The following is a 20,288-nucleotide window of genomic DNA, read 5'->3' as shown; positions in this document are numbered from 1 at the left end:
GTTCCAGAACTGTTCCGCGCCGTATGGAGGCACCAGGCTATCGCTCACCGTTCCTTTTAGAACCGTTCTCGAGTAGCCCCAGGGCGTTAAGCCCGGAACTCGAAGTTCGCGAATGGAGGACAGCAATTGCCATCCACTTTATCAAAAAAATATTTTTTTAGCTCTAAACTTTAGCACGTTTGTTAAAATCGCGCACAGCGATGTATATTTTATGGATTTGATCCATTTCACTTCTGAAACAGGCTATAGCTGCTTAATGCGTGAAGTATGACTTTATTTCTCTACTAGAAAAAACAATATTTTATAGACGTATAAAAACGATTATCTTAAAATAGTAGGAAATAGGTCTTGATCCGTTTTAATTCTGACCACTCAATGTATGAAGTGAATAAACTGATATAATTTTTTTTAGACGTTAATTTAGATATTGAACTGGACAGTCCCGTTTTGGTTTTACCTAGATCCCATGCCAGTACAGAGGTTTTTGTAGCCCATTTAGGTAAAATCAAGATAACTAATAGTTACAGCAATTCCAGCGATAGTATTAACGATGGTTATTTCTATGATCCGTCTGAGAGTAGGAAAGAACATTACGATTTTGAGGTAAGAAAATTGCATTTTTTCAAAAAATCATGATTATGAAAAAATTGTAATTACTAGGTTAGAGATATGAATATATATTCGTTGAATATCAGTTCGAGAAGAGTTCCTGGACCAATGATAAGCAAGCCTGAGGTTTTATATAGCTGTAAAAATTTAGCCAAACCTATTCTGCATGACACCATGCTTCAATTGAATATAGATAGAGAAATAAGAAAATATAGTAAAGGAAAAATGGATGAGAGTATTCTTTTAGACAACGAAGAAGATTATGATGCATTATTAGAGAAGGTATATTTGAATTTTTTTATTAATATACAGGGTGGTTCGAACTGTATTTCGGAAACTTCGGCAGCATGTTCTGCAGATAAAAATATGTAAAAATGTTCTTATAAATTTATGTCCTAAAATGCTTAGTTTTAGGTATTATTTTTATTTCGATTTTTTCCAAATAATTTATGAAGTAACGGGCGCCACCTACATGTGTTTTAACTGTTTTGAAGAGTAATAACTTTGCCCGTATCTGTATAAATCTACAGAGTGAAAAAAATATACATTTCCTAACCTAACCTAACTGTTCTCAAGACATTTAGAATAGAAATAGTCAATACATGTCATTATTGACAAAAAATAAACACGTTGATAGTTATTTGACTGAAATAATTTGGGAAATTTTTAATTTTTTAAATTAATCATAAATTTTTCTGCGAAAAAATGATGACAAAACAGTTTCTGTTGAACTTTTGGCACAAACACATTTCAAATTTATGATTTCAGTCTAATAACTATTTAGTCAACATGTTTAATCTATGTCAATGATGATAGGTATTAATAATTTCGATTCCAAATATCTCGAGAAACGAGAGTATATACATTTGCGCGTAAAAACGTCGCAAATGTATATTTTTTTCCTCAGTAGTTTTATACAGATACGGACGAAAAGTTATTACTCTACAAACCAGTTAAAAAATATGTAGGTGGCGCCCTCTATATGTAGGAGTTACATTGACATCAAAATCAAATTTTTCATGTCAAAAAACTTCCAGACACCAATTTTCATCGAAATATTGACGTTACTAATAAATTATTTGGAAAAAATCGAAATAAAAATAGAAAGACAGAAAAGAAATTTCTACACCCTGTATCTCCGAAACTTAGCATTTTAGAACATTTATACAAACTTTTTTACTTATTTTCATCTGCAGAATATGCTGAGGAATTTTCCGGAATATAGTTCGGACCACCCTGTATAACATATTTTATTAATAATTTTAGCCGCCTAACGTTATTGAAGTGTCGGGAAGTATAGTGACAGCTTTAAAAGTGTCATTGTCAAGGTCGCAGTATGAACAGGTTTTGGATACAGTACAGTGGCTTACTTCCTCCCCTACTTTGAATGATTCACAGGGTGTTTCTAGGACTAATATCAGGTCTCAGCCGATACTTAGCGATATTACAGAGGAAGATACGGGTAAATTATTCGTAAATATTCGAACAATTATTTTTTTTCTTACCGAGAATGACATTAAAATAATTCCAAGATATTTGGATGTATGTATCTCTGGAATAAATTATATATTTTAGGTGTAACGACACTGAATATGGATCCCCACATCAGAGCAAAACTCTTCTCCCCTAGCTCCACCTCTTTTACAAAAAATACGAAAAACACATCACAAAAATATTAATCTTTTAATAAAAGTAAACTTTGAACTGCCCATATTTACCATAGAACTGAGAGGTGATGGGCCCAACGGAGAGCAAGGATTGGTCGATTTAAGTTTTCAGGATTTTAAATTTAACTACGAAAAATCTCACAAATACGAGACAAACGTCTTGATATCTCTGAGGTCGATTTTTATGGAGGATTTGCTTCAACCCGAAGGATCAAGGTATTGTTACGTTTTTCGTCGGTTCCGTGTGGATAGAAAGTCACAATATATTTAAACACTATTTATTTAACACTAATTAACAAAAACAGTAACGATAAAAGACTTATAGAACTATTTACAAACGATTTATAACTAAGAATTTATTTATTTTTGCGCGTCAACTGCCCTCTTTAGGCCACAGCCGCCGGCTTTTGTTCCTACAGCTAAAGGTCTCTAGAATAGTCCATAGATCGTTAGGTGCATAGAAAGGTTTTGAATGTTCTCGTATGTACTACTCTTATTCCAGTGGGACTCTCGATTCTCTCGAATCTTCGAATGAATCATTACGGTGTCTATTCTTTTAATGCGATGTTAAGGTCATCCGAGGGCGGGCCATATAGTTAGGTTAGGTCGAGTCCACACCGGTCCGCAACACTGCCCCTGAATGAAGGTATTTGCAAAGCTGGCCCCTGGTACATTGCGAAGTCTGGTAGAAATAGCAGTCTACAGTTTTCTCTCCCGATCTCAGCTTTGGGTTGTAGCAGCAAACAAGGATCTCGATTCCCGTAAATCTGAACAAGACTTCAATCATGTTCCGGATTGTACGCCAACTCAAACCATCGAGTCCTCATGCCAGCTTCGGAATGGCTAATCGTGCAATGTTGTTGTTTAGCAGGGCTTCTCTCAGTTCAATCAGGGTTTTCCATAGATTGAGATAAGTCGGCTTACTCGGGGACCATTTCTTGGTGACCAGGTAAAGATGTGTCTTGCTTGACCATGTGCATTGTCGGTTAGCCTCAAGACGCATCCAACCTCTGGATCCTGTCGGCGTAGTTCTCCGACACGCCCAAACTTCTCATTGAATGTCGCAGCGATTCCTCTGGACATCACGCAAATCTCGGGCCATACAATGAGCGAGCGAATAATCAGGCACGGAAAAGAGGTGTCGTTGATCTTCTTTGGTTACACACATAGCGAGCCTTCTCACTGCTGTTGTATCGGGCCATGAAATCGTCAAAGGACATCTCCGAATTCGGTTTTCCTTTTGGCAATTTTCTGATACGGTATACGACGTCATTAATCCTATCCATGACTTCGTATGGCCCTTCCCCACGAGGATTGTAGCTTCGGAGATAACCCACGACGTCTCTGCGGGTTGTATAGCCACACCAACTTCCCTGGTTGGTGTCCTCCATGCTCAGCTTGAATGTCGTAGTGTTCCTTCATTCGGTCACTAGCACTTTGAATATTTAGGCGGACTCGCTGATGGATGTCGTTAGGCCAGAAATGCCAACCCAAATATATTCTTTATGAAATACAAAGCGGCTTACCAACATTATTATCCCTTTACTAACACCTTTGGTGTATAAATAACTATTATTTACTTTAATAAAGTATTTTTTAGGCAACGTTCCATGGTTATATCTTCAAACGGATCGGATCCACCACCAAACACGACTTGCGTGTCAAGATCCTGCCCTGATATAACCTCACATCCTCACATTTCCGGTGTGATGCATGGATCTTTGCCCGATCACTTAGAAACGGGCAACGTCTTCGGGACGGTGCATATTCCCCAAAATACAGAGTAAGTATCATATTATAACTGTGTAATTTTAATTATATAAAAGACACATTTACCGATACTTTTTGCTTTGAAAATTTAGGTGATTAAAAACCATATTTTTAGGAATTTCAGACCTGAAACATCTAATTATCCATCAACACCACCTCCAAGCCCCACTCATGGTCGTACGAGACTAGAAAAGAATCTTGTTCTTGTTTCCTCAATTATCGTGGATCCAGCAGCTCCAAATTTCGACACCCAGTATAATTCCACCCACAGATCCACATCCGTGGACTTCAGTTGTCTGGATTTGGTGATAAGCGTTCCATCTTGGGTGGTGGTTATAGATTTTTTTAGTGGTTCCAATTCAGCCAGCAAATATTCTTCTAACACTAATCTGAGCAGCAGCACTGAAGAGAGAAAAGCAAGTTTAGAAAATAAACATAAAGTAAGTATACTCTTTTTTCTTCTAATGAATTTAACTATTCTTTATTTCTTTTTTTTTCAGGCGTTGACAGATATTACAGTGTGCTCTCTTACAGTGGTTTTGGTCAAGCCAGACATGGAAATAGCCAGAGCGAACATATCCAGCGTTGAAATTCTAATAAGCACTCGAGGATTATACAAAGAAGTCACTGGAAAATTAGGTTCTATGTCGCTGTTAGACATGACATTACACGGTCAAATCTATCGTGAAAGGTTCCTTACATCTGGGAAAGAAGCTTTGCAGTTTCAATATATACGGTATAATATAAAGATTTATTCTTTTAAACAGGGTAGGAATTAAAAATATGATTGTTGCAGGCATGCGCCAAGCGCTGAAAAAGAATATGATGCGCTATTGAAGTTGGATATGGCGTCAGTTATGTACGTTCACACTAAGCGGTTTGTAGCGGAAATACAGGCGTTTTTTAACAAGTTTATTGAAAGGCAGGCAACAGTGATGAAGGGTATACATGCAGCTACCAGTGGAAAATTAGTAAGTACTGAAACAATTTAGACACTTTGATTCAAACAAATTATAATTATAATGGTTCAACACACTGCTAACAATAGAAAATTATTTTTTGTAGGTTTCAAGTGAACCTTTCCGGTTGTCACTCAATCTCAAGGTTGGTTCTCCAATAATCCTACTTCCTGTAAGCTCAAAATCTACCAGTTTACTCATCATTGACCTAGGACAACTCGTGATCACAAACACTTTCAAACTTTCTGGTGACGAAGGCACTATAAGCGTCTTATCCGATACAGAATCCAAAAAGAAGTGCCTCCTTGAGGTGATGCACATTAACTTAGAAAACATGGACCTGTACACAGGCATCAAAGAGAGCGAACTCAGTCCTTTAAAGAAGTCTTCAGATAATAGCTTTAAATTTGGTTCGTCGTTTATTATGAGAAAAGGACCGTCTTTGTTAACGAAAAAGTTTGAACTAAAACTTCAGTATGAAAGGAACTTGTACAAAAACTTCTGTCACATCGTTGCCGATTCGAGTATATATGGAAATTTGTCTACTCTAGACGGAGCATTAGACTTACAACAGTACAAATTAATCAGAGGTTTATTGACTTATAATTTGGGTGAAGATACGGAAAGAATATTTCCTTCGGTCTATTTGAGGAGTGCTAGCATTGAGGTTATTGTTTTAATAGTATACACGCGAATTTAAAAAAAATAACATTAAATTCAGCAATTTGCATTTTTTGAACTACTCAATCGAATTTGATATTTTTTGGTTTTGGCTTGCAAAAGCAATCTAATATTTTTCGTTTGAACCAAAGCTTTATCTTACACAGTGTTAAATGTTTGTTTTAAACGAAATGTTATGTGTAAAGAACTATCTCTACAAGTCAGCCAGAAACTCATTGAAAAACATGTCATTTAAATCAATAGAGATAATATGAATTTCTGGATTTAGGTTTATTTTAATAAATATTTGTTAATTTTGACATCAAATTTATCAATATATTATGCTTTACATATTTTAGATGGAATCCAGAGAAGAATGGATTATATCATCCATAAAATTGAACATGCAAAACGTTTCTTTACGGTTGGTAATGTCTCATGGATACCACTCACCATTAACATGCATCAACTTCATAAAATCACACTTAACTGTTGAAACATTCAGTAATCTAAGTCAAGATGTTGACCTAGTTTCACAAGAAATTCTAGTTCTTGGTAAAATAAATCAATCGAACACCAAACATACATACATTTTGATAATACGTTTTTTCTTACAGATACAAGATTTGAAGGTTCAGAACACGAGTCTAAAAACAATAATAACGTATTTACGAATATCCTGCAGCCTATAAAGAACTCTGCAGGGTCCAGTGATCTTGTCCAGGCCGAAATACACAGCAGGAGACGGCAGGATCACATAAAAGTGACGATTTTACTGAATAACATGAGGTAAACGAAAGTATTTCAAATGACCCGTTCTATATAATTCAATATTTTAATTGTTTTAGACTGATGGCGATATTTGATTGGTGGGAATCAGTGAGGGAGTTTATTTTCCAGGAGTTTGAGATGATTTATACCAGTCCTGAGCATCAGAAAATAACGAAAACTCTGAGTACTGGTCGAGATATTTCTTTTGAACTTAAACTAAACGTTACAGATTCTGAGCTGGTAGTTGTTGAAGATTCAGCTCAGTGGGATAGTAACGCAGTTATTTTAAAGGTAAAGCAATTTGAAAACACTAAATGTATTATGATACTGAGTGTTTTTTTAGAGTACGACAGTGGTAAAATACCGGCCAAACCATTTAGAAAAGCCATTGTCCTGTAGCTTAAATAACTGTGAAATGTTTTCGTGTATTTTGGGAATTGAAGATGAAACAGCCTTATCCATTATTGACCCAATCACTCTGAACATTGAAGTAGTTAAAGATGGTCTTATGGAAATACAGCTACAGTTTTTGACAGTTCGATTGTCTTATCATGACATGTGCATGTTCAAGTAGGTTTATAACAGATAAAACATGTAATATACATTGACAAGAGTTTTTCCTGATTATTGTTTCAAAGTTATAGATAGTTTTCTAATAATTTGTAAAATTTCTAGACAAATGTTGGACTCTTTACCAAAACAATTCATGACTGGACAGGAAAAAGAAATAGAAGAATCTCCTAAATTAAGAAATAAATTAAAGGTATTAATGGCGCTGGGTTTTAACAACGAAGATTGTTTGAAAGCCTTGGAAACATCTGAAAATAGACTGGATGACGCAGCAATTTGGCTGACTCAGCATGCCAAAGTTAATTATAACATTAAACAGAAGAAAACTTTAGATATAAAAACCATTGAAGTAAGGACACAATTATTTGCACGATACATACACAACTGGCGTTGTCTGTTCAATGACAGAATTCATGACAGTGACTCTTGTTGATTGTTATTTTAGGGTGTATTTCGTTGTTTACCTTGGTTATGGTTTTATGTTCTGTTTCCATTGGTTTCCTGAAAGTTTTCTTATTACGGAACACGGTTTCCGAAAAATTCGGTTATTACTGTCACCAAACTAACCAGCGCGAGAAGGCTGGTTTTTCTGGTTTTGTTTGTCAATCATTGTCATTTATGTGACAGAAATCAAGCAAATACTGGAAGTTCTAGTGATATTTTCATTTAATTTCTAAAATTTGTAACAATATTTTGTATTTACATCCAAAAGCAATGGAGGTAGGCAGTAAAGGTAAAATAAATTTCATTAACTAAATAGAATGACTTTTTAGGACCATTTAAATTTATCATGCAGCCATTGTTTCTTAAAGTCAGGAACATTTAAAGAAAACATGAAAAACAAGACAAGTAATCGTGAATGTTTTGTAAGCTATAAAAATATAAATATTGATTAGATTTGTTTATTTATTATTGATCTGTTTTAACATTCGACCTGCAAATCTTCATTTGAGCTGTCTAACGAGTTTATCAGTTTATTAATAAAGTACTTTTCAATATTAAACTCCATTGAAAAGACGAATCAAACGTAAAAGCAGAGAATAGGTACATTAAAAATGCATAAAAGATAAATTTTATAATAGAGGTATTGAAATTTAGAAAACGTTTTCAGTATTTTACCAAACCGTTCCGTAACAAACCGATGTTTTTCAGGAACTGCTCTTTACCGTAGTTTACCGGTCTGGTTCGCCTGGTTTTGCAACGGAATACAGCTTTAATTCAAATAAAATTGATTTTTCTGTCAACTTCTGAATGTCTCTATCAAAAGCATTTCTATCGTTTGACAGACAGGTTGTTGTTATGTCATGTGGAATTCAACTCTATATGAACATTATAATCCAAACTATGCAAGCAACGAAAAAAATATAAATAACAGAAACATGTTATTTTTAAATAATAGTAACAGTTCCACTACCAGATGTTATTTCGAAACAACAGTTGAGGCTGTTATTTCTATATAATAAAAAAAAATTATATAACTTTTTGCTTGCCTTTAGTATCAATGTAGTTGTATGTGTATCATGATTATTTAAAACATTTTTTTTTGCATTCTGTTATATATTTTTGTTTTATTTTTAGATTAAAGCTAGTTGTATTTCCATCTGTATCATCGACGATTGTGGTGATTCTGATGTACCCTTAATAGAGCTGCTGTTCTCTGATCTGGAATTCGTACAAACGTTGCCTGATATAAATTTTACAAATCCAGTTGGTTCTAATGGTTATATACACTGCTCTCTGGCTAGCGACTATTACAACAGGGTTCTTTCTGGATGGGAACCAATAATTGAACCTTGGATGTAAGTGAAATTATTATAAAAGAGTAATTCTGTAAAAGTTTGCACACAATTTGATTTTTTTATTATTGAGTTATTAAAATAATAATGTAGAATCAATTCAACATGTCCTGATGATGTCCTGTAACAAAAGAATAACTGATATTAATTGTCAAATTTAACTGTATTCATTATTGCTCGATATACATATAATTACTTACAAGTTATTACTTTTTATATTATTTTAAATTGACGTTTGAAATTGTTTAAAACATTATTTGTGGACGTTTGAAAAAGAAATAGCAAACCTGCTATTTTTTTCTAGTAAAATAGTTTATTGTTTTATTAGGAGCTAAAATGACACTTGTAGCGAGGCTGTGTACGTTTGACGACATACAGCCGAGGCACAATAAGTAATTTTTACTCCGAATAGAACATGCAATTTTTTTTCAAACGCCACAAATAAGTTTTTAAACAATTTCAAACGTTCCAAATAGTATAAAAATATTTAAAAGTCATACCTTGTATGTAATTATACAGGGTTGTTCACCACATACGACACGGAATATTGTAGCTAAACGATTAGATTTTTACAAATTTTAAGTTTTGGGTTCGTTGAAGGACTATTAGAGCTACAATTTAGAAATAATTTTAAAAGATACAGAGTGTCCCAAATAAGTAAAAAATGTTATAGTTGTATTTTTTTAAATAGAATACCCTGTATATCATTCTATTTTTAGATTCTACGATTGAAATAAAGGTAAATTTTATTAAGGTTTATCACACTTAAACCTTACCGTTTTTGAAATATTTTCAATTTTGTGAAATTGCAGTAAAAATTTAGTGTGTCTAAAATTGCAGTAAAAGTTTAGAGTGTCTAAAATTTTATTTTAAATAATTACTAGCTTTAAGCTTGGCAATGCTTGTTGTTTTAATTTAAGTAGACGCCCTGTATATTTTTAGGAGAATCGGATGCATAATTTAATTTGTCTATCAGATTGTATTATACCACTTTTACCTATCCATGAGTTTTCGTAGAAATGCATTTCTTATAATTTAGACCTCATTTATCAATATACCCATGGAATATTGACATTTTAGATTGTTTTAAAGCAACAAGTGTACAAATGTACGTTTTTTAACAAAATGGTAATATTACTAGCCCTAAAGCCGTGTATGCAAAAGAAACTATTTAAATCTTCATAAAGAGTACACCATTAATTAAATATACCACCATTATTTCCCACCCAAATACTAATTAATTACATACTTAATTATATTTCATGAATAAATTATTCTAAATAAATGGATTTGGATGAAATCAATATAATAATAAAGTTATAAAATGAATGTCTCTGTTACAAATGGCATTTGTGAAAAATGAAATATCATTTTAAGGTGTTACTTTTACCACACTGTCTAATACACATAAAAAATTCAGTTTTTTTAGTTTTGGAGCAATTATTATTGAAATCAGATAAACCCAGTCCAATCAATGTAGGTTTGAATACTGGAATCATATTGATTGGTCCTCTTTAACAAAATATTTAAGTAGTTTTTATTTTTAATGGAAATGGAAATGAGCTTCCACCATCGACAATTTTGGTATCTGTACTCTTTAAAAATTTGGTACATCTTTAAAATAATCTAAAAAAAAAAAAAAATAAATGAATTTAAAATTACAAGAAAATTTTTTTTTTTTTTAATTTTATTGTCTATCAAATTATAATACAATTTGATGAACAATTAAGTGTGCATCTGATTCTCATCTCTTTCTAAAAACGCTATTGGATAAAATAGTGTGAATATTTTTTTTTGGTATTTAAAAATAAAATTTTTAGACCTCTATATAAAATAGTATAATTTTAATTGTGCAACACAATAACTCATCAATAAAATAAACTTCAGTAAATATTTGAGTATTAAAACTTTGATATCCTTGGAAATGAAGCCTTAAAATTTTGACTACAATTTCACAAAGGTGAGAAATATTTCAAAACTGTAAGGTTTAAGTGTAATAAACCTTTATCAAATTTATTTTAATCGTAGAAACTAAAAATGTATTATCTTCTGGGTGATCATTTAAAAAAGTAACTTTGATATTTTTTATTTATTTTGGGACACTCTGTATCTTGTAAAATGTTTACTAAATTGTAGCTCTAATAAAAAAAAATAAAAAAAAAAAATTTACAATTTTAAAAAATCTAATCGTTTTGGCTACAATACTCCGTGTCGTCTCCTTGGTCAACAGCCCTGTATATCGAGGAATCTATGGTTGCTCTCGTTGAATTTGTTACTTTCATGCCATGTTTAATGAAAATATATTTTCGTACTTTTATACCTAGGCATAAAGTGCTTTATTCTTATGCCTAGGCGTTAAGATGGCTTTTTTATATTGTCAATCACGTCTTAAAAGTTAATACTTTTATGACGTTTGAAAAATATAATACTTTTTGTACGTTTTGTACTCAACCTCACCACAAAAGAAATCATTTTTACTCCTAATTTTTTTTTTTTTTTTTTTCATAATTTTAGCTGTAAAATATCGTGGGAGAAAAACATGCCACAAATGTTAAAGACCCGCCTCAAGCTAAAGGTCCAATCAGATCACACGTTAAACTTCAACATGACCTCCACCTTTATGGACTTGTACAGACAAGTTAAAGAAAACTGGATTAATGATTTCATGAAGAAGTCCAGTGTCGCGCAGAAAGGCACAATGAGTTTCAGAAGAAGGTCTCCTTTTATACCTTTTGCTTTAAAGAACGACACGGGTAGCAGTTTGAAGTTTACCTTGCTCTTGAGCAACTTGAATACTCCAAAACCTCTGATACCGAATAATGAGGATAACTGGATTATTGCGGAAGCTGGGGACACGATACCGTTTTCTTTTACTAACAGAGGGTATTTAGAGGACATAAAATTTTTTATATATTTCAGAGTTCAATGCCATACAAGGTGTTTTTTTCAAAGTGTTTCCCTTATAACTTTCTTATTTTTCAGATAAAAACGAGATTTGGTATGTATGTATATGACAAATCAGGATTTGTGTATGTTATTCAATTTTTCGATTATTCATTTTAGAAAAACAGTTTTTAGAATAAATAAATAAAATTTTTGATTTTTAAATGGGAACTCTCGATATTTTTGTTTTATTCGATAGAAATGACATTTCTAAGATAGAATGACATTTTAAACAATCAACAACTGACATATTTGCTTAAAAATAGAGTATTTTAAAAGTGCCATCCCCTAAAAGTGCTTGAAGCTGTGATAAAACTACTAATTTTAATTTCAGTCATTCCAGTGAAACAGGAAGTGACCAGAAAAGAATTGAGATCAATCCAAATTTATGTCCTATACTAACATACTAATTATCGTTTTTTTTTTTTTTATAAGTTTTTGTATTTTTCATAGGTAAATCAAGGTATCAAAATTCTCATAAATTGGAGCTGCACTATTTGACAGTCAAAATAGATGGATGGCACCCAGTTGAACCTATAACTATCGATAAAGTTGGCACGTATTTTAGGGATACTCCAGCAGATGTTCTTAATAGGGTATGTTTGATACTTCTACGATATAAAGAGTGTTTCATAAAAATCGTTCATTAAATGATGATTCTTTGATTTTATACAACGTTGAACTATGGTATATTATTTTTGAAATAGAGCCAATAAAACTGCGTATAAACAATGACACTTAATTTGTGCATGTAAATCCACAGTTTGTCCATTATTCTTTGTAAAATCTTTATGAATAATTTCTGGGATCATCGATATTTTCCACCTGAGTTGAGCTCTGATGTGGCCTTGGAAGGATCAGCAAGAAAATTAGTTACAGTGAGGTCCGGACTAAGAATTACCAATAATTTACCTCACGCCATCGAAATGAAGTTGGAAAGTAGATTACCTCATGATTTCATTTCCATTGTAATTAAATATAAATTTTTTTTTTTTTTTTTTTTTTTTTTAAATACTTTGTTTTTGATTTACCAACAAAAATTGTACACTGGAACCTAAAGGGTGTCTGGCTTTACCTATAGCGCATGCCCATTCTTTGATAAATATTAGACCAACAGGACTAGCTCATCAATATACGTTTTCTAATACTACCCTGATGTGGAACGAATCTTTGAGTAGTCAAAGAATACAAAGTGGAGCCTGTCATACACACAAGGGAGACAACTACAGGTTATAATTTAAACATTAAATCTGTGGTTATAAATTATATCTTGTTAAGCATAAAGTCTGTCCAACGAGTCAGGAAACATTTTGACAGATGACAGTCCGTAACTGTCATTTTACGACGTCATCTGTCAAAAATTACTGTCAGTCGTGTATTCTTTCGATGGAAAGACTTTGTAACAATTTATTCTTGTTGACCAGAGAAAATCTTCAGTTTTTACTGTTCATTTCATTTAATATTCTAGATTTTGCGCTCAATCGTTGCGGGAAAAAGTCTTGGTTGAAAGAAACATGAAAATTGAGCAGCCTATGCACCAGATTGTTTTAATGCCACCACTGATGTTGGTGAATCTTTTTTACCACTGATTATTGTATGCATTGGCTGGAATAGCAATGTTATTAAACCAGGGTGTAGCGCAGCATTGACACATGTAACTCCTATTGAAAATGAAACATTCTTTGTTTTGATTGAGTATAATTTTTAGGTTGATCTAGAGCAAGATATGTATTTAGAAATTAGGTTGGAAAATTTCAAGATGAGCAGTCATTTTGTTATAGTCCCGGGAATAACGCAACAAGCCTATAAAATCAAATTGGAGGATTCTAAACAAAGAAAATTATATCTAACAGCTGAAGTTTCATTAAATAGGGACGCAAAGATCAAGGTATATCTTATAAATTTTTATACAAACATGTTAAATAAAAAGATAAAAGAATTACCTATTTTTATAACTAAGTTAGTCGCGATATATAAGCGATATATTTTTAGATATCCATTCTGGCCTCGTATTGGATTGTAAATAGAACAGGACTTCCGATCGTTTTTAAACAGTCGGGAACCTCCATGGAAGCTGCAGGACAGTTTGATGAGCACGAGCAAGCGAGAATGGTCTCGCCTTTGCTTTTTAGTTTTTTGGAACACGATACTAGTCAAACCATAAATGCTAGAGTCGGTAAAAGAGTCGTCTGGGATGGGACACCACAAGTAAGTGTCATATTCGAAGAATAGATGCAAATAAAGCATTTTTTAAATGTGGTACATTTGAACTACTAGGCTTGAAGTATTTTCTACATTAGTCTGTCACTGCCATATCTTCTGTCTGTAGAAAAACTATTTCTAATAAACACCTTCATTCCCAAACTATTTAATTAAAACTAGTCCCACTTTCAGTCGATTTTCATGAAACTACCTAATAGATTTTAATGATTTTTTTAAATTGAAATTACTCTTCTAACGGATGTCAGAAATTTTATTCCGAATTTATTTTGAGCATATATATATTTATCATCAAGGCACCATCCATAGGTGTTAGAAAGAAAGTTCGGGCAAAAAACTTCGGCTTATTGGTGTGCTCTGTTTATCCCTCAAAATAAATTGAATAAATTTGACGTAGCATCCGTTAAGAAGGAATTAATTTAATAATTTAAAAAAATTATCACAATCTAATGAGTGGTTCAAGCAGAAATCCAACTCTTTAAATTGGGACTAGTTTTTAGTGGCCGTAGTTTTTTGCCGGAGAGTTTATATTATTTTGTATTTAATGATAGCATTTGAACTATTATGCTTGAATTAGTAATATAGAAGCAGACTATATCTAATAATAGATTATTTTGTATTAATAGTACATTTTGAACTACTATATTTGGAAGTATTTTCGCGTTAATTTGTCAGTGTTATACCTTCTTTCTATGGAAAGACTATATCCAGTAATAGAGAGTTTTGAATTTTAGTGGTGTTCAAATTTTCATGTAAGAAAAGGCACACAATATCGCAAGTTATACGTAACTATACGCGAGGATAGGTCAGATAGAGTCTTCATCATAGGAATCGAAGTACGATTTGGTAGAGGCAAATACAGAAATACCACGATCATATTCATATCGCCCAGATTCCAACTACACAACAAAAGTTCCTATAAGTTGGGCCTTTGCACAAACACATATGGTCAAAAATCTGTAAGCTTTTTGTAGTTTCGGCTATAAATTACATACATTTTTTAATTAATTTCTAGATCAACAGAGAAAAGCTTGGAAAGCCAGTCTTCTATTTGTTCTTCCACAATCAACCTGATGTTTTGCTTCTCAGCGTTTCGATTGAAGATATTCCTGATTGTGGATGGTCAGGAGGATTCCAAATCGACACAGACAATTCAATGCATATAAATATAAGGTATAGTCAGACCATTTTTAGGGTTCCGTACCCAAAGGGTAAAAATGGAACCCTATTACTAAGCATACTCGCTGTCCGTCCGTCCGTCTGTCGCAAAGGTCTATCTTATGTGAACCGTTATAGCTAGATAGTTGATATTTTCACAGATAATGTATCTATGTTGCCGCTATGAACAAATACTAAAAACAGAATTAAATAAAATGTTGGCAAACAAAAATTTCACTAAACATTATCTTTTTAAGTAAGAATTTTACATAGAATCTTTCAAGTCCTCGGTGGCCGCGTAGTTAAAGCGTTAGGACTTTACGCTGCTATGACGTTGGAGCCGTAATAAGGCAGGCTCGAATCCTAGTCAAGGCGAGTTTTTTTAATCGTTTTTTTTTAATTTTTACATATTTTACATATATTTTACTTTTACATATTTATTTTTGATTATATTGACAATTTTTAGTAATGTGTTTCTTCATTTTTTTAAATTACTTATACGCGCATTCAAAATTTCAGCTAAATCGGAAAAAAGTTCATACAATATAGTGCCTAATGTTGTATAGATAATGAATGGTACTGAACCCTTCGTGCGCGAGTCCGACCCGTACTCCTACCAATTTTTTTTATAGAGATGCCAATTCGAGAGTATACTTTCTTCGTCTCGAAGTTGTTCTACAGGGTTAAGATATTATGTGGTGTTTACTGATGCTGACACCATGCCGCCTCCTATAAGAGTAGATAATTTTTCCGAAGTGTCTATTATATTTGGACAGAGTGGTTGTGAATTGCTTAGTACAGGTAGATATATTTACAGTCTGTTCAGCAAGAGAATATCACTCTTGACACTTCAGAGAATGCCACGTTATATTATGTTAACCTAAAAAAACACTATATCTCTACCATTTTTTAGCAAGAGCCCATTCTAGTGTGCCTTACGCTCTGGATGAACCCACCAAAGCGAATTACATAAAACTGATAGCTCCAGGAGGCGTAACCCATGCGTATAATCTCAACAACTTAGGCCCGACGACGGAATTAACCTACGAAAATTTCATATATATTGCTTTCGTGGGAACGTTTAAAAAGTAAACAGCATTCGTTTAAATAATGTCTAAATTAAAGGTGGGTGTGTTTCAGTCATCAGAAGGTGAAAGATCCTCAAGAAGTGGAATGCCAGGAATTGGTGTTGGATATAGGACGAAACAATAAAGTTATTTTGGCTAGGAAGATACCTGGGCAAAGATCTCAGCTGTGGAAATTTACATCTGAAGGTAAATTTTTAAAATATACCGTACGTAAAAAAAACGGCGTCAAAGACGGCTGGGGAATGACAACCGATAATAATTTTGGCGAGGTCAAACCTTAGACGTCAGTTGCGTGACCTGTACTCTTCCTTATCCTTTGGGAGGTTGTAATTTATTTTTATATTGAGTAAAAATGATTTTTAAAATGATTTTTAAATGGTGTAGTATTAAATTAATTTCACAATAAAAATATATTTTTCTAAAAAAAATCTCTCTGAAAATGTTCTATCCTTTTTTAATAATCCCATAATTAGTGTTCATTTTGCCAAAGTTAACATAATATAACGTGGCATTCTCTGAAGTGTCAAGAGTGATATTCTCTTGCTGAACAGACTGTAAATATATCTACCTGTACTAAGCAATTCACAACCACTCTGTCCAAATATAATAGACACTTCGGAAAAATTATCTATAAGCATCAGTAAACACCACATAATATGTAGCACCCTGTAGAACAACTTCGAGACGAAGAAAGTATACTCTCGAATTGGCATCTCTATAAAAAAATTGGTCAAGTGCGAGTCGGACTCCCGCACGAAGGGTTCCTTACCATTCATTATCTATACAACATTAGGCACTATATTATTATGAACTTTTTTCCGATTTAGCTGAAATTTTGAATGCGCGTATAAGTAATTTAAAAAAAAATGAAGAAACACATTACTAAAATTGTCAATATAATCAAAAATAAATATGTAAAGTAAAAATATATATGTAAAAATGTAAAAATTAAAAAAAACGATTAAAAAAACTCGCCTTGACTAGGATTCGAACCTGCCTTATTACGGCTCCAGCGTCATAGCAGCGTAAAGTCTAACGCTTTAACCACGCGACCACCGAGGACTTGAAAGATTCTATGTAAAATTCTTGCTTAAAAGATAATGTTTAGTGAAAGTACTTTTTGTTTATAAACATTTATTTATTTAGTCTGTTTTAGTATTTGTTCTTATAGCGGCAACATAGATACATTATCTGTGAAAATATCAACTATCTAGCTATAACGGTTCATAAGATAGACCTTTGTGACAGACGGACGGACGGACAGCGAAGTCTTAGTAATAGGGTTCCCGTTTTACCCTTTGGGTACGGAACCCTAAAATGAATCTGACTATACCTTATATTTATATGCATTGAATTGTCTGTGTCGATTTGGAATCCTCCTGACCATCCACAATCAGGAATATCTTCAATCGAAACGCTGAGAAGCAAAGGCTTGTCTAGGACAGACCAATGGAAAGGCAAATGAGAATTTGGCACAGCTTTCATAAAAGCTTTTCTACTCTGTGGGCTGTTGATCTAAAATTAATTAAAAAATGTGTAATTCATAGGAAAAAAACTACAAAAATACTTACTGAATTTTTGACCATATGTGACTGTGCAAAGGCTAACTTATAGGAACTTTTGTTGTGTAGTTGGAATCTGGGCGATATGAATATGATCGTGGTATTTCTGTATTTGCCTCTACCAAATCGTACTTCGATTCCTATGATGAAGACTCTATCTGACCTATCCTCGCGTATAGTTACGTATAACTTGCGATATTGTGTGCCTTTTCTTACATGAAAATTTGAACACCACTAAAATTCAAAACTCTCTATTACTGGATATAGTCTTTCCATAGAAAGAAGGTATAACACTGACAAATTAACATAGAAAATACTTCAAATATAGTAGTTCAAATGTACTATTAAATACAAAATAATCTGTGGAGATATAGTCTGCTTCTATATTACTAATTCAAGCATAATAGTTCAAATGTATCATTAAAATACAAAATAATATAAACTCTCCGGCAAAAAAACCCGGCCACTAAAAACTAGTCCCAATTTCAAAGTTGGATTTCTCGCGAACCACTCATTAGATTGTGATAATTTTTTTTAAATTGTAAATTAATTCCTTCTTAACGGATGCTACGTCAGAAATTTTTATTCCGAATTTATTTTGAGGATAAACAGAGCACACCAATAAGCCGAAGTTTTTTGCCCGAACTTTGTAACACCCTGTAGGGGTACAGCAGCAGTAGTAAATATATATATGCTCAAAATAAATTCGGAATAATTTCTGACATGGCATCCGTTAAGAAGAAATTAATTTACAATTTAAAAAAAAATCATTAAAATCTAATGAGTGGTTCGCGAGAAATCCGACTTTGAAATTGGGACTAGTTTTTAGTGGCCGGTTTTTTTTTGCCGGTGAGTGTATTATTAGAAATAGTTTTTCTACAGACAGAAGATATGGCAGTGACAGACTAATGTAGAAAATACTTCAAGCCTAGTAGTTCAAATGTACCACATTTAAAAAATGCTTTATTTGCATCTATTCTTCGAATATGACACTTACTTGTGGTGTCCCATCCCAGACGACTCTTTTACCGACTCTAGCATTTATGGTTTGACTAGTATCGTGTTCCAAAAAACTAAAAGCAAAGGCAGAGACCATTCTCGCTTGCTCGTGCTCATCAAACTGTCAATCTCACAGCTTCCATGGAGGTTCCCGACTGTTTAAAAACGATCGGAAGTCCTGTTCTATTTACAATCCAATACGAGGCCAGAATGGATATCTAAAAAAATATATCGCTTATATATCGCGACTAACTTAGTTATAAAAATATAAGGTAATTCTTTTTTATCTTTTTATTTAACATGTTTGTATAAAAATTTATAAGATATACCTTGATCTTTGCGTCCCTATTTAATGAAACTTCAGCTGTTAGATATAATTTTCTTTGTTTAGAATCCTCCAATTTGATTTTATAGGCTTGTTGCGTTATTCCCGGGACTATAACAAAATGACTGCTCATCTTGAAATTTTCCAACCTAATTTCTAAATACATATCTTGCTCTAGATCCAACACAAAAATTATACTCAAATCAAAAGAAACAAAATGTTTCATTTTTCAATATATACATAAATGCATACATAAAACGATTTTATATATTTTTTTAATAACATTTATTGCTATCTCCAGCTAATGCATACTGTAAATCTAGTGGTAAAAGATTCACCAACATCAGTGGTGGCATTAAAACAATCTGGTGCATAGGCTGCTCAATTTTCATGTTTCTTTTAAATATAAAAAAAAAAAAAATATTAAATAATAATAAAAGATTTAATAAAAAAAAAAAAAACTAGAACATTGCAAAAGATACACCGACTTCGACATTTACACCGACCAGACGATAAAGTAAAATCGAGTTACACCGGTTTTCATCTCAAAAAATATTTCCTACGACTTTCAGACCAGACGGGCTTTTCATGTAACTGGAGCTCGCGATTCTCAACCCACGAGATTTTAATGTTTAAAATTACCAGCTTTATCGGTTCGCGTGATAATGTGAGCAGACTCCCGCACCGACTTCACTCGGAACCGTTCCACGCTCCGGGAGCAATCAGAAAGGCGCATCGATGATGACGAGACCTCGACTGTCAAATGGTGCAAAGCCAGGTACCGCACAGGACCGAGGTGAACACATTCGGCTCGGCAAAAAAAACAAAAGCGCTCATAAAAATATGATGAGGTTTTCACCATAATGAGATAAATGAAATGCAATGATAAATTCTTCGAAGTCCGAGGCCACTGCTGCTCGGTCGCCAAGGCCATCAGCAGCTCCAATAGGTCGGATGTCGATGATACAAGATTGCAATGTGACCAGGCCAGCCAGTTTACTGGGAAGTGTCGTATTTATACACAGTTGTGTTTATTCAAAAATAATATTCAGTTCAACGTTGTCAAATCAAAGTCATTTAATGAACATTTTATGAAACACTCAGTATCAAACATACCAAGGCATCTGTGATATCAATCTGGCACTATCGTGGTCTGGGTTATTTGTTTTGTCAATGAATGCGTAATTGCTA

The 20,288-nt window shown here is 33.1% G+C and overlaps 1 protein-coding gene across 1 annotated transcript in view; it reads left to right on the top strand.

Moving 5' to 3' along the window:
- Positions 1 to 408: 408 nt before the first annotated feature.
- Positions 409 to 20,288, top strand: part of LOC115884156 (vacuolar protein sorting-associated protein 13D-like) — a gene marked incomplete at its 5' end in the record, with an annotated part of 29,792 nt that continues 9,912 nt past the window's right edge. The window contains 31 exon segments of the mRNA XM_030902660.1: positions 409 to 603; positions 661 to 891; positions 1,876 to 2,071; positions 2,185 to 2,255; positions 2,257 to 2,492; positions 3,877 to 4,059; positions 4,171 to 4,486; positions 4,547 to 4,782; positions 4,843 to 5,017; positions 5,112 to 5,672; positions 6,025 to 6,220; positions 6,283 to 6,454; positions 6,514 to 6,727; positions 6,780 to 7,006; positions 7,112 to 7,355; positions 8,585 to 8,805; positions 11,317 to 11,682; positions 12,197 to 12,341; positions 12,576 to 12,735; positions 12,791 to 12,974; positions 13,214 to 13,353; positions 13,356 to 13,399; positions 13,454 to 13,633; positions 13,738 to 13,953; positions 14,700 to 14,924; positions 14,996 to 15,138; positions 15,756 to 15,805; positions 15,808 to 15,924; positions 16,037 to 16,211; positions 16,264 to 16,397; positions 19,773 to 19,875. Of these exon segments, the coding sequence (XP_030758520.1) occupies positions 409 to 603; positions 661 to 891; positions 1,876 to 2,071; positions 2,185 to 2,255; positions 2,257 to 2,492; positions 3,877 to 4,059; positions 4,171 to 4,486; positions 4,547 to 4,782; positions 4,843 to 5,017; positions 5,112 to 5,672; positions 6,025 to 6,220; positions 6,283 to 6,454; positions 6,514 to 6,727; positions 6,780 to 7,006; positions 7,112 to 7,355; positions 8,585 to 8,805; positions 11,317 to 11,682; positions 12,197 to 12,341; positions 12,576 to 12,735; positions 12,791 to 12,974; positions 13,214 to 13,353; positions 13,356 to 13,399; positions 13,454 to 13,633; positions 13,738 to 13,953; positions 14,700 to 14,924; positions 14,996 to 15,138; positions 15,756 to 15,805; positions 15,808 to 15,924; positions 16,037 to 16,211; positions 16,264 to 16,397; positions 19,773 to 19,875 (6,056 nt within the window).

The sequence above is a fragment of the Sitophilus oryzae genome, unplaced genomic scaffold (genome assembly GCF_002938485.1).
Source record: "Sitophilus oryzae breed Bouriz unplaced genomic scaffold, Soryzae_2.0 scaffold_201_pilon_pilon, whole genome shotgun sequence".
NCBI lineage: Eukaryota > Metazoa > Arthropoda > Insecta > Coleoptera > Curculionidae > Sitophilus > Sitophilus oryzae.
The sequence above is the reverse complement of the archived record's forward strand: the minus strand, read 5'-3'. Positions and strand labels throughout refer to the sequence as shown.